The following is a 15,520-nucleotide window of genomic DNA, read 5'->3' as shown; positions in this document are numbered from 1 at the left end:
TAATACAAGTGCTTTCTTGAGTAGTGCCCACACCATTATGTCCGATTTCTTTATTTTGTTATGCCTTTTCATGTTGCCCAGTTTCCAAACTCCACTTCCACGCCCTTTTGTTTGATTTCTTTAGTGCAACTCTTCATGTTTTTTCCTCAAATTATTTTTTCCCCACTTTAGTTGGAGAAATTTATTTCTTAAGGGCGTGTGATGATAAAAAAGGCACAATTTATTTTTTTGGGAACAGGCCCAATTTGTTGACAAAAAGGCCTAATGTGTTGATAAAAAGCAAGCCCAATATGCTCACTAAGAAGTTCAATAACCGAAATGAATAACTGAATTAAATCATTAAATTTTAGTTCGGTTTTAATTAAGTTTTTATAAAATTTTGATTCGGTTCAGTTAAGAAAACTATTTTACTTCGGTTTGTCGGTTTTAATTATTTCGAACTGAACTGAAACATTTTAACCAATGCTCTCCCCTAATCAGTGTGTAATGTGGGGCATTTGATAACTACAGGCACATTTAGTTTTTACCCTCCTCCATGAAAACTTATGTTGAGAGAACGAGAGTGCTCTGTCTTCTGCTTCTCTCCCTCCTCTCTCTCAAGTAAGTTCCAGTGCATCTATTGTATCCGACGTTGCGATCGAGTTGCGGTGAGACAAAAACAAGGCCAAGCATTACTGTTGAAGGTATCATTATTGGAGTCGACAAAGATATGTCTCTGCACTCCATTTTCTCACACTAATTAATACATGCAGATCGACTTGCAAACCGATAGACAGTTTCAATCTCATATGCTCATAGAAGATTGAGGACATAACGTCAAAAATGCTCACACCATGCGCGTTCAAAGCACAGAAGTTACACATGCCTCTTGAAACAATTAATGATTTTTCTCTATACTTGGGAACAGAAGAGCGATAAGTTTGTTGATAAAGAAAGAATTCTCGATGCTGAAGAAAGAAGATAAATTTTTGAGGCCTTTTAATTTCATTAGTTCTTGGGTAAGAAAGAAATATTTTCTTAAGATATGACATTGGAATTAACAACAAGAAATCATTCACAAAAGTCAGGGCAATAATAATAACCAAAAGGAAAAATGCAGCTAGAAGAAAGCACGAAATCTGGGACTGGCACTTGCTTCCTGCTGTAGTTCTAACACACGCTCTAGTCCCACCTCCGGACACTTGGCCCATACGTGGCCTCTCGTTAGGATATTCACTGATGCAACTGAGTGCGATGTCCATGTATAGATTCTAACACTCTGTAGCTATATTTGGATCTATAATCTTTTCTGCATTTCCCTTTTCCACCCAACTCCTTACTTCTGCCATGATTAACTACAATCTACATTAGACGGGTTGAATAGTAATAATGGGAGATTGGAGCTTCTACAACCTGGGGATTGATGACCTGTGTTCCTCAACTCGGGGAGGAATATCCTAGATTAATGTTGTAGAATACCTTAATTAGATTAACTATAATCATTTTGAATTCATTAGAGTCTCATGATCATAGATCAGGGATTATAGGCTAGGTTGTATAGACACGGGTGTAAGTATCTGATACGATACAATATGATACGGGGATACGGAAAATTTTCAAAATTTTAGTATACAGGTACGAGAATATTTATAATATATATTTCAACATTTTATGATATAAGTATAGGTATCTTAATTTTTAAACAAAAATTTCTAAAGTAATATAAGAATATTTACAGTAATTAACTAAAATATTAAGTGTTTTTTCAAGTTTTTAAGTAATATAGTAAAAAATTATTGAAAAAAAATCATATCATAAATGTTAGTATATAGGATACGTATGCAGAAGTATCCTATAAGTATCGTATCAAATACGGCTACGTTTACTTTTTTGAAGTGCTCGTGCTACATAGATTATAGGAGAATTTTTTGTGGAATTTTATTTCACTTGCTCCCAACTCGTAAGACTAGCGTAATGTTTAGATAGCAGCAAAGAGCTCACGCTCTTTTTACATATATATAAAAAGAATATGTTAGCAAAAAAGGAAGAGGAAAAGGTTTTACACGTTTGAATAACTATAAACATGTATACATTAATATATGAAGAAGGCAATTATTATACAGTGGGAGAGAATGATAGAGTTGGGACGGCAGAAAGATGAAAACAAAAGAAAATTAAATGAAGAAGAAAGCATGAAACTATGATCCATCGGCATCTGCTTCATGCTGCAGTTGCAGTGCACGTTACAAGCTGGACTTCAACTTCACCCATATCTGACCTCTCATCAGGATCATCACTCAAGCAACTCTCTGCAATGTCCATGTACAATCTCCAACACTCTGTTCTATCTCTCCTGTCAAGCTGAGGTCAAATATAATTTTCTCAATATTTCCCTTTTCCTCAAGATTCCTTACTCCTTTAGCTATATTTATGAGAGATGGCGAAGCATAGTCCTCAGAAATTACCTTGTGAATAAGGATCGGCCGTACATTTCATATTAGTTCTAACAAAAGCATTCCAAAACCATAGACGTCGCATTTACTTGAGATCCTACATGTAAAAAGTAAACTCAGGGGCTATGTGGTAAAGGTTGCGGCGGATTTGACCTACCTCCTTGGCTTTCTCCTTTGATAAATATTTTGGTCCTTTTAAAGAAAACTTAAAATTGGTGAGTTTGGGAATCCAATTCTCATCCAGCAGAATACTACTTGAATTTACAACGCGATGGTTGATGCGTACGCCGGGCAACACTCGAATCATATCTATGCATTGCTTCATCTAGCCTTTGAATTACGCGTTTTCTAGACTCCCTCTAACACTTAAATTTGCTTCATAACAGTCATCATCATCATCGCGGTGCTCATCTTTGTATAACATCTAGATTATTTAAATTTACTTTAAATAGTTTAGATTTAAAATTTTATATTTATAAGTTTTTGTCAATATTTTTATTTTTTAAAATTCTGTATCTGTTAAAAATCTAGTAATGAGTTTCATTTTAAAAAAAATTGAATACTTCCATCTCACGAAGGGAGAACATCTTTGGGCCTTTTAAGGAAAAAAGTAATGATCAGTTCAAATAGATTTGGATGTATTGGCACAAGCAAGTATTCCAATTGTTGTCTACTGTAGTCAATATTACTGTATTATTTTAGCCTGCGTGAACAGTGAGGTAATTTGATTTATAGTATCCGATAATCATATTTCTTTACCTCTTGTACAGTTACCACGACCATAAGAATCAAACTATTTTTGTTTTTCCAAATATCCAAGGGGTGAATTACACAGGCAACTACTGCTTGGTAGTAGCTTTTGACAATGCACGACACGACCACATTGCATTGTTGTAAGGCCACCAGCGACATCACATGATAGACTCTGTTCTATTGGTTTCCAGTATAATCAACTTCACATTCTTTTCAGTCCCTGGGCCATTCTCCTTGGCTTCATGGACACTTGTTATGCCCAAGATAATGTGTTGATCTTCTGACCAACCAAGAATCTCTATTAAGAAATAGATTGGCAGATTTGATGCAAATTAAACAAGGTTGAGACTAGAGTCACCACTTCAAACTTATACGTCTCTTTTCCTCTTGTTTCCTTTTAAAATGTTTTCTCAGTCCTAATGCAGGCCTCAAAGTACAGAAGCTATGCCTCACGAAACAATTAAATGGTTTTTCTCTTCCATGTGGATGCTTTTATAAAAATCTATTTCCTTGAATGCAAAAACAATTTTTGGGACACATGAATACTTCACAACAGAAGAATGATAAGTTTGTTATCAAAGAAAGAATTCTCAATGCAATAATTACAGAATTCTCAAGAAATTAAAGAAGCTATTTTCTTAAGAAATGCAATAATTACAACCAAAAGGGAGGTTGCAGGTAGAAGAAAGAATGAAAGTGGGGATTGGCATTTGCTTCATGCTGTAGTTCTAGCACACGCTCTGGTTCCACCTCCACTTGGCCCATATGTGGCCTCTCGTCAGAATCTTCACTCATGCAACTGAGTACAATGTCCATGTACAATTTGCAACACTCCGTTGCTATTTCTCCTCCTAAATTTGCGTCAATAATCTTTTCTACACTCCCCTCATCCATGCTTTCCACTTGATCAATAATCACCCTCATATAATTTGGTCCTTTTCCGCATATTAGTTCTAACAAAATCACTTCAAAATTATAGACGTCGCATGGCATACTTAGGAACCATGTACCCACAGGTTCTTTTGATTATATTAACCTCCTTGGCTTTTTCATTAGACGAATATTTTAGTCCTTTAAAAGAGAGCCTGAACTCGTTGAGTTGTTTGGGAATCCAATTCTCATCTAAAAGAATGTTACTTGATTTTTAGAGCAAGATGGATGACGGCGCGCTTGGTTACTTACGTGGAGGTAGTGCAATGCATGCGCTACTCCTATGCTGATTTCTAGCCTTTTCTTCCACGAGAGTGCCGGTGAGGTGCTATCCATTCTATGAAGTTTATCGCAGAGGGATGTGTTAGGCATGTACTCATAGACCACAATCATTTCATTTTTATGGTCGCAAAATCCAACGAGGGACACCAGATTTGGGTAGTGTAGCTGGTACATCATTAGGATCTTGTTCTTGAACTCAAAGAGCCCATGTGAGGAATACGGAGATCTACGCTTCATTGCAATTTCTTTTGGTTTTGTAGCCCAAAAAAAAAATCTTATGGTTTGCCATCAACAGAGATGCCACCTCTGTGTACCGTACCAAAACCTCCTCGACCTATTATGCGGTTCTCGTTGAAGTTGTCAGTTGCTTGTTGAAGTTGGGAAAGAAAGAAGCGTTGGCAGAACTCTTGTATGGTCACGGAAGGTGTTTGTTTTTTTTGTTTTTTCGGATAAAGATGGTCACGGAAGGTTGTTTACTAGCAGATGATCCATTATAGAGTGGCATTGTATTGTACATACATCCAAAAAGCTAAACTTCCTCAATTTAGGGATTGAAACGAAAGCGATGGAATAGGAGATAATAGTTAATTAGAATAGTTAAGATCTATGTAAGATATTAGCCAACATTATTAATTGATTTTAGGTTTGAGTGAGCACCGACTACGGCCAAATATTCTATATAAGTCAACACCAACTACAACCACTATCTTTAGCTTTAGTTAGAAAATGATTGATTTCAGTGCTCAACACACTGATGAGCATGATGGTGCTCAACTTTTATAATTTTTATTTTAATAAATATAAAATATAATAATATTTTAAATCTAAATCATTCAAATTAAAATTTAAATAATTTAAATTTCAGTACAACATTAAGCACCATCACACTCATAAGTGTGCTGAGTGCTGAAACTAATTCCAACCAAAGTCAATCACTACATGTATGGGGGCCACCATCTTTTGTCGTAGCTTCCTACCAAATGCCAAAATATAACCAATATTCTCAGTAAAATAATAATCATCCAACAGTGCTAACCATCCATTTGTTATTTACTAACTACTCCATCTGCGTCACTTTATAATACATTTTTAAAGATAATTTAATATTCTAGAATATAAGACACATTCAGTCTTGATAAAAATAAAATTTTATTAATCATATTTATTTTAATACTACCCTTCCTTCTTTATGTTATATTTCCTCTCTTTGTTTAACGTCATACAAATAAAATTATATTAAATGATGAGTATTTTTAAAAATTTATATTTATATTTTTAAAAAGATATAATTATAAAGTGTATTTAATAAATTTTATTTGTATGTGTAATTTTATCAAAAAATATCTTATAAATAATATGGAAGAATAATAAAAGAAAATATTTATTATTATTAAATTATTAAAAAAGAAAAATAATAGTTAGGTCCCAAATAAATGAACTAATGACAATTAGGTCCTCAATAAAATTTTTTACAAATGAATTATAAATATTAATTCAAACAGTTACAAACAAACTTTTCTATTATAATCTAAAAATTATATTTAATTTTTAAATACTTATTTGCAATCGAACTTTTGAATTTGTAATATTTGGATCAATATTTCAATTTTTTTAAAAAAAATTATTGGAGACTTAACTGATATTAATTCAATATTTTGGGAGACCTAACTATCATTTTTCCTTTAAAAAATCATGAATATAGTGACCATTAAACTATCGAATAATACTTGCCTCGTGGGGACGTCAAATGTTGGTTCATATAATATACCATAACAAGAAATCAATAGGAAAACATAGATTTGGGTTTTTACACTTTACTCGAGTTTTGTTTTTGGTCCTTGTACTTTTTTTAAGTACTTGAGGTCTCTATATTTTTGTTTTTATTGTTTTAGGTCCCTTCAAAGTTCTACACTTTGTTTATGGAGGAATTTAAAATAATAAAAAACAAAAATGTAAAAACCTAAAATATTAAAAAAAGTGCAGGAACAAATAACAAAGTGCAAGTAAAGTATAAGACTAAAAGTTAAGTTTTTTAAAATTAATATGAATCTTTCTGATTTACAAGCACCAATCCAAATGTCCAACTATCTAAGGCATCACAAGAAGGAAGAGATTATCACAGGCAATAATATAAAAAGATTATGAGACGTTACATATATATTATTGTTAAAAATTAAATCTTAACTTATTAAATTTTAAGGAAATTCTAACAAAAAATGTAAATTAAGGTTTAGCTTCTAACAATAACATAGACATGCTTTTACAAGACAATATCCAGTACAAAAATTATGGGCTTTTATTGGGCCTTAAATGTCATTCTCCCCAATTAAATGAGGAAAGAATAAAACCCATGATTGGCATGATCTGCTTCTTCTTGCAGCTGTAATAGGCGTTCAAGTTGCACTTCAACATCGCCCATGTCTGGCCTCTCGTGGGGATCTACGCTCAAGCAACTCTCTATAATGTCCATGTACAGTCTCCAACACTGTGGCGCTATTTGTCCCTCCAATCTCGGATCAATAATTCCCTCATCATATTCCCATTCTCGGCTGCATTTCGTACTTTCTTAACCACACTACATGCAAATAAAGTAGCATCTGCACTCTCAATAAGACGCCCCTCATGCTCACAAATTTGGAACATCATCTTTCCGCATATCAGTTCTAACAAAATCACTCCAAAAGAATAGACGTCACATTTATATGTGACATTAGTAAGCGCCCAGCACTCGGGTGCTATATATCCCCACGGACCTTCAACCACGTCCAGCTTTATGGGCTTTGCCTCCTTTGCCGAAAACTTTGGTCCTTTTATAGAAAGCCCGAAATATGTGAGCTTGGGATTCCAATTCTCGTCCAAAATAATGTTACCCGGTTCTGCACTGCGATGAATGATGGTGCGTTTGGTTCCTGAGTGAAGGTAGTTGTAACGCACGCGCTACTCCGATGCTGATTTCTAGCCTTTTCTTCCACGGCTCAACCGGTGACGACTTGCCATGCTGCTCATAAAGTTGATAGTAGAGGGAATTGTTTGGGACGTACTTGTAGACCACGATCATTTCATTTTTGTCGTCACAAAATCCAACAAGAGACACTAGATTGGGGTGGTGTAGCTGGCACATCATCACGATCTCGTTCTCGAACTCAGAACGGCCCTGGAAGGAATTACCTGGAGGTATACGCTTCACTGCAATTTCTATTGATTGGCCATCGATAGAGATGCGGCCACCTCTGTATACGGGACCAAAAGCTCCTTCACCGATCATTCGGGTGGGGTGAAAGTTGTTGGTCGCTTCTTCAAGTTGCGAAAGAGAGAAGCGGTGGCAAAGCTCTTCTACGGTTGTGGAAGGTTGTTCCTCTTCCTAGAAGTAGAGGCAGAGCCTCCGAAGCACTTGAGAAGGGTTGCCATTCCTTTTGTGGCAGGGGACGAACTGCAGTATAATCAAGATTTGGATTCTAATGCTTTCACAATAGTGGGCCTCGCCTTATTTCATCTGAGACTGCTCTATAAAGAATTTGTCAGCATCAGTTGACGGATCATTTTTGTTTCCTTGAAAAAGTTCAAGTTTCTCTGCCTTAAGGAACTTCCCCCAGCGAAGGATGCTAATTTCAAAAATTCAATGGGCTCTGCTGGTCATTAATTCATATAATTTTATCGTGTTTTATTATTGATTTTTATATTTTGTTTTGGTTCGTTTTTCTTATTTGCAATGTTAGTCTTTTTATTTTTAAATATGTCCAGAGGAATAATAATGTGGCATTGACTATGTTAAATTATATGACATTTAACTAATAGTGTTAGATCAAATTTTACATAAAGGGTAAAAATACTTACAAGTGATCAGTCACAAGCACCTAATATCTTAAAGTGAGAAAAAATGTAAAAACACTCATAACATTACATGGATATGTGTAAAAGTAATCAAGCCGTTAACTTTGATCTAATGCCATTAACTTTAATTGTTAAATGTTGACTGTACATGTCGCGTGTCAGTCTTTATTGAAATGGATTAATAAAGGAAAAAAATACCCACAAAGTCATAGGTCAGGAGCAAAAAAGCTCATAACGTTATCAAAGTTGGTACAAAAGTGATTATCCATCCAATCCCGTAAATATTGACCATTTAGTTGATACATAAATAGAAGCTAAATATTTTTCGCTATTGTAAACAAAATCCTAATTCAATGGCATTTAATCAATGGCATTTTACGATTAGGTTAGGGCGATTGGATGAGAGAGGAGATGAATGTTGTCTAGACTAGACGTACCTACCCGATTGAGTAATCTAATTTCAATTTCACACTTTCATTTTCTTTTTTTTTTTTGAAGACTCAACATTAGCATGCCGTGCACTGCCCCTAGCTAGATTGGACTGAATTCTTCATTTCAGGACTTGAAAAAAAAAATGCCACCTAATCGTAAAAGTGACCAATTTATTTAATTTCTTAAATATTGACCGTTTAATTAATATCTAATCATAAATGCCATTGATTAAAATGCCATTCATTTTTAACAAATGAATGAAATTTATAATTCATATTGATAAATTAACAAGTAAAGTAAGAAAATTAATAACTAATAATTTTGCATGACAAATGAATGCTAGTTTTATCTTTTCACCGTTAAAATTATTTCACTTTAATTCTCTTAGACTAAACTAGAATTTTAAATCTTTTTAGGATCTATTAATAATTAAGTTCCCTTCATGATCATTGATTGAAACTCTCCCAATTTTCTTTTCTCTCCTCTTCCCTCAAACTAAAGACTGTTAAAATTTTAAATGTACGGATTTGTAATGGAGAGTAGAATGAGTCAAAAACTTGAGGGACTAAATCTTTGTTGGAATGCAAAATTACCAAAAGTCAATATCTATTCTGATTCGATGGAGGCATTGTCACTCATTAACCCACCTATTCTGAGAGTCACCCTTATTCTAACACTATCAAAAAGATCAAAGATCTTGTTATGCGAGATTGGATGGTCACTTTTGACCATGTTCATAGAGAAGCAAACAAATGTGCTGATCTCTTAGCTCACCGACTTTCGCATGATACCTTTGATATTATGATTTTTGATGTACCCATTGCATGAATGTAGAAACCTCATAGTTTTAGATATGATTAGATCTTAATCTCTTTGTTTGGTTTTACTGTGGCCTTGTAATTCAAAAAAAAATTGAATAATATTTTGTTGGACCATCTGGGCTTGTCTATGTGAAATGACAATCCCTGACTTGACAAATACGACATGGACAAACTATACATAGGCCTTGTTTCAAAACAAGAAAGTAATCCAGAAATGAATACACAAACTAAACCTACTGCCCAATACAAACAGAAGTAAACAAGCCCAATCTGCAATAACCTAATATTAAGAAGTATTATCAATTAACTAATATTTTCAACTTTGTATAACAAAACTAATATTATCAATTAAATACACTCCTCCTTAAGCTAGAATTGAAAATTTTCAAACCTCCTAACTTAACTAACATTCTCTCATCACCTGCTTTACCCAATGCTTTGGTACATATATCTTCTTGCAATTTTGATGAGATACATGATGCAATGCGATTAATCCTTCTTGCGATTTCTCCCATATGAAATGACAGACAATCTCAATATATTTGTCCTTTCATGAAAGACCAAATTAGGGGCAATCTGTGACGAGAATTCCATCAATCAAAATGCAAAATGAAAGAATCTCACAACCAGAAGGATGAGTGCTTTGGAAGAGATAAAGCCAACCGAGCATCATTGCAAGAAGACGCATAGACAATTCCCTCGGTCAACTTTATTAGTCACCTTCCAAAAGGATAAAGTAGTCTAGCTTATAAATTATTGGATTAACAGTGATGCTTTATTTTAAATAAAATGTCTAAACTATCTTTAAAAAAGAAGAGAGAAAAAAACAAAAAAAATAATATTATAAAATTTATTTATTTTTTGAAGGTCATGTTTGAAATTTCACTAATTTTTATTCTTTATATTTTTATTATATTAGTATTGATAACGTTAGTAAAAATAATTTATAAATAAGACCGAAAGAGTGAGGCACAAATTCAAATATGTGCTCTAGTGGACTTAGCTACAATCATAGTTCTAGATAGCTGTAGTTGGTTTGAAAGGGGAGAGGGAGGAGAGAGATGAATGCTGAGCTAGTAATGAAAATTATATTTGATTTAACTTAGAATTTATTTTGTTATACTGTTTTACATCAGTTGGCTTGAGGGTAAGTAAGGTAATTTAATATTTTATGCACTTTTTGTAATTCTTTTTCTTTTTATTTTCAATTAAATCAAAAAAATGTGAATTTTTATATATTATTCATTGAAAAATAATTTTTGTTATTAATATTATTAATATTTAAAAGTTTACCTTTTTTAATTATATTAGATGAAAATATATTAACACTTAATAGGCCAACTACCTAGCTAAATGTTCTAATCCTCCATATGAGAATTCCTCTTCTTTCATTACGCCCTATGCAAGGTTGAAAAATCTGTCCCATCATCCCATGTCCTAATAATTGGTCAATTTAGGAGGGCGTGGCCTGATTATAATTTTGACCGTAACTGATTCATTTGAATAGTTAGATCATCGTTTTCTCAAATTAATTAGATTAATTAATTAACTCCAATAATGATTCCAACAGTTGACTCGAAGTTGATCTCAACTCTAATAATATCAATTTTGGGCTGATGTTGATTTTTCATTAATAAACTGGCGGAAGGATTGGTATGTGTATATCTCTATATATCGTTGATAACATACATACGTGTATATATATGTTCATTTTTTACTGCAGGACAACCTTTGGATGACATCTTTCTACGGCCAATAGCTACAAATTTTGACATTATATTAAAGAGTAGAAAATGTTATTTCCATATGCAGCAAGAGCTGTGATCTGCTGGAGTTGAAACACAACTTAACCAGATGTTTTCTTTTCTCTCGACTTGTTTGCTGTTAGTCCTTTCATGAAGCATGATTAAACCTACACCATGCTGTTATGTATCGCGCGCTATATATATGCTCCCAAGTTAAATCTGCTTCAGTTTATATATCATGCATGTTTTCATATTCTAAACTGCTTCTTGCAACTAATGCTGGCATTTCAATATGGGTTTTGCTAAGAGATCGATCAATAAAAAGGATATGTTGGGCAAAGAAAGAAAAACGATATAATATATGTTTTAATAATTAAAAGTAACATTAATATTTATATGTTAATTATATAAAGAAGAGAATTAAATCTTGTGGTTGAGAAAGATACATAGAGTCGGGACGGCTGAAAGATAAAACGGAAGAAATTATCAAGGAAGAAATTAAAGCATGGGAAAACTATATAAGGTTGGGAGTTCAACCTCACCGAGTTCAATCTCAATCACTCATCCTTACTTGCTTAACAATATTCATCCAAAAGTTCATCCTCCTGACAAAAATAATCCCCCCAATATGGCGTGGTCTTTGTATATGCCACATTTTAGTTCTAACAAAATCACTCCAAAATTATAGACATTGCATTTATCGGAGAGCCTAGCGTGCATTAAGTCCCCAGGAATTTCTGGTTTTTTTTTTTTTTTTTTTTTAAAAGTCCGCAGGGGCTATGGATATAGAGGTGCCTCTGCCACTCCTTGGGTTTTCTCTTTTGAAACTTTATCAAAACATGCAATATTTTGAAATACCAAGTCACCGTAAAAGAACATTAAGGACTATGTTGCACAGATACTAATATACATATCAAATATGATATGTATTATCGATACTTTTATATTTAAAAATATAAGATATGATATTGTTTTCGATACGTGCAAATATATTTATTTAAAAAAATCATAAAAACATTAAACTTATAATTTTAATTTAAAAAACATCCAATCTAGCATACGAATATGGTTGTTTGTAATAAAGGTAAATGTGTATTTAAAAATGTTAGAGTTTGGGTGTTCTTAAAAAAAATTTAATTATGTTATCAATACAGTTTAGTTCATTTATCAATAAACTTTACAAAGTTGCAGTAATTAATTTCTTATGTAAAATTTGATTGTAATTTTTTAATTTTTTAACAGTCAGAGATCAACATTAAAACTTTAAGAAAAAAAATCTAAATTAACACCAAATTAAATTTAGATTGTGCAAAATAGTCAATATACATCTATTAAACAAATTTTAATATTAAATTAGAACTTTTAACTTAAATCTAAATTATATTAAAAATAAAAAAATCATTAAAATTATTTATAATTTTTATAAATTTTTATTTTAAAAAATATAATATAGTCTGAACCATCCATATTATTGCAGTTGACTGTTAAAAAACGGATAGAGATGAAAGTCTAGTGTACTCCTCACCGCAGGGCCCTTCACCGATCTTCCGGGTTTTGTCAAAGTTGTCGGTCGATTTTCCCAGTTGGGTAAGAGAGAAGCGATGGCATAGATCTTCTATTGGTGTGCGAGGTTGTTTCGTAGCATAAGAACCAGAGCCTCCACAGCACTTGAGAAGGATTGCCATTCCCAGTAACGTCGGGTCGTGGTTGCGATCCAACTGCGCAATGAAGATTAGCTTCAGACTTTTGAGGCAGTATATGAGCTGCTGCAATCTAAGACTGGGATTTTCCAAGGTTTGACAATGTGCAAGGGACGGCTTCTTTGATTTTGATCTTATTGTACTGTATGATTTTTTTAAATAAAAAATGACAGCTAAATCCAAAACACTGAATTAACATTAATCAAGTATTCAATAAGGTTTTATAAAAAATTAATTAAAAAATATTCATCCAGAAATTATATTTAAGATTTTTAATAGTATAAATACATATTTAAATATCAAATTTAATTTTTAAATTGTAACAAAAAATTTTATTTATAATTGTTTGATTCATATTTATAACTCATTTTATAAAAACATGTCGTCGAAAACTTATTTATCATTAATTTAATATTCTATGACCTAACTATCGTTCTCCCACAATTTGTCAAGATCATGGAACTCTAGTTTCATAGGTTTATTCATACACTTGTTCTATTAGACATATACTTTTAATCATTAATATCATATATTTATTTGAATTTTAACAATAACTCATTTTAAATTAATAATAATTTATTTAGGTTTTAACAAGTTAGAAAAATAGATAGAATGATTATAACTGTATGTATTAGTTTTTTGTCAACAAATATTCATTTGTATTTAACAACTCATTATACATTAATAACAGTTTATTTAGGCTTTAATAAATTAGAAAAATGGATAGGATTGGCATAATTGTGAGTGCTAGTCTTTCATCAATAAATATCCATTCGAGTTTTAACAACAACTCATTCAAAAGTTAACAATAATCAATTTGGACTTTAATAAAAATGGATAGGATTGGCATAATTGTGAGTGTTAGCCTTTTATCAACAAATATCTATTCAAATTTTAACAACAACTCATTCAAAGTTAATAATAATCCGTTTGAGCTTTAATAAGTTAGAAAAAAAGGATAGAATTGGCATAATTGTAAATGCCAGTCTTTCATTAACAAGTATCCGTTTAAGTTTTAACAACAACTCATTTAAAGTTAACAACAATCTATTGGGCTTTAATAAGTTAAAAAAATGAATAGAATATGCATAATTGTACGTGTTAGTCTTTCATCAAGTATCCATTCGTGTAACATCCCAATTTAAATTTTAATAGTTAATTTGAATTAATAGAAATAAAAAAAAATAATATTTAGAGGTAAGAAAATTAGTAAGAGATGATTATTAAATCTAACTTAGGATATAATTAAAAAAAATTAAAAAAAAATAAAAAAATATATTATTAAATTATTATTATAATAAAAAAAGGGAAAACGTATTAAAAAAAAAAGGAAGAAGGAGTGAACTTTCGGTGCTCTCCCGGCAATGATTATGTTTAATAATAAAAAAAAAAAGAAGAAGAAGAGAGAGGAAGAGTAAAAAAAAAAAATGTGTGGGACCCACTGAATTTTATAAAACTCACCCGTTTCCTTTCATTTCTTCATTCATTCATTCTTGCGTGAGCTGAGGCAGAGAGAGCATCTGTGAGCCAAGTTCACCGGTGCTGGGTTTTAAGGTAAGAGTTTTTAATAGGATATTTAGGGTGTGATGATTTTAGCTTTTCAAGACTAAGTAGGTGTTCTAAAATTTTTCTTAGTCATCCTTCTTCTTTGGTTTCTGATTTTGTAGTAGTGGTAGAAAATTTAAGATCTGGAAGAGGGATGAATTTATATTGAATAAATATAGTTTTTGAGGTTGTTAGTAGTATAATAACTATCTAGAGTATAAATTTATTGGTGATCTTTGAATTTGTGGCTTATGGATCAAATTCTAGACTAGATCTGAAAATATATGTTGATTTATTGAGGTTTAGATGATTATTTGGGACGAGAAATGAATTATTATGGTTATTAGGATTATGATTCTAAGTTAGAGATTCAATTTTTAATTTTTGGGTATTTTAGGTACGATTTATGAAATAAAAAGAAAATTTTGATAATAGAAATTAGTTTAGAAGTTGATTTTTAGATTATAATATTTATTGATATATTAAAAGAGGATTTTAAAAATTTACTTAATAGTATTAACTATAGATTTGTATTAAGATTGGAAATAGGAATTATATTATATTTTTAATTCTATTATTAGATTATTTTATTAGTTTCAAAATTAAAACTACATATTTATAAATAATATGTTATTTGTAGATTGTATTACTGGTGAAGATTGTGGTGAGAGAGAAATTTTAAGGAATAATTTATTGAAAAAGCCACGAGGTAACTATGCTTTTAATTTATGATTAGTGTTACTTCATTTAATTGGGTGATTATTGAGAAAATTATAAATTTATAATATTATATAATTGTGTAAATTATTATAAATTTATTTGATTATGTGGGAGGTGTTGGGAAACTTGCTATTGTTGTTGTATTTATGTGCCACGTGGTACGCCCTATTGGAGCTCAATAGGTGGCTTGTAAGGGCTCGGGCTAATCTACCTTTGGCCGGGTAATTTAGCACCGAGTGAGGGCTACGGCTCGAGGTTAATGGAGGGATATAAGGATGTTGTTTTGTGTATTGTAATATTTCTTATATTTGTTGAAATTATATTATTTT

General features: G+C 31.9%; 1 protein-coding gene across 1 annotated transcript; it reads right to left on the bottom strand.

Annotated features, from left to right (window-relative positions):
• Positions 1 to 6,723: 6,723 nt before the first annotated feature.
• On the bottom strand, positions 6,724 to 12,944 carry LOC129299055 (serine/threonine-protein kinase PBL27-like; the record flags this gene model as incomplete). Its single annotated transcript, XM_054937496.1, has 3 exons — positions 6,724 to 6,946; positions 7,268 to 7,758; positions 12,720 to 12,944. Coding segments are annotated over 3 exons (939 nt in total), but the record flags the coding sequence as incomplete, so codon positions are not given.
• Positions 12,945 to 15,520: the final 2,576 nt, after the last annotated feature.

This window comes from Prosopis cineraria, unplaced genomic scaffold (genome assembly GCF_029017545.1).
Source record: "Prosopis cineraria cultivar Desert tree isolate PC_DT_omini unplaced genomic scaffold, ASM2901754v1 PC1019, whole genome shotgun sequence".
Classification (NCBI taxonomy): domain Eukaryota; kingdom Viridiplantae; phylum Streptophyta; class Magnoliopsida; order Fabales; family Fabaceae; genus Prosopis; species Prosopis cineraria.
The sequence above is the reverse complement of the archived record's forward strand: the minus strand, read 5'-3'. Positions and strand labels throughout refer to the sequence as shown.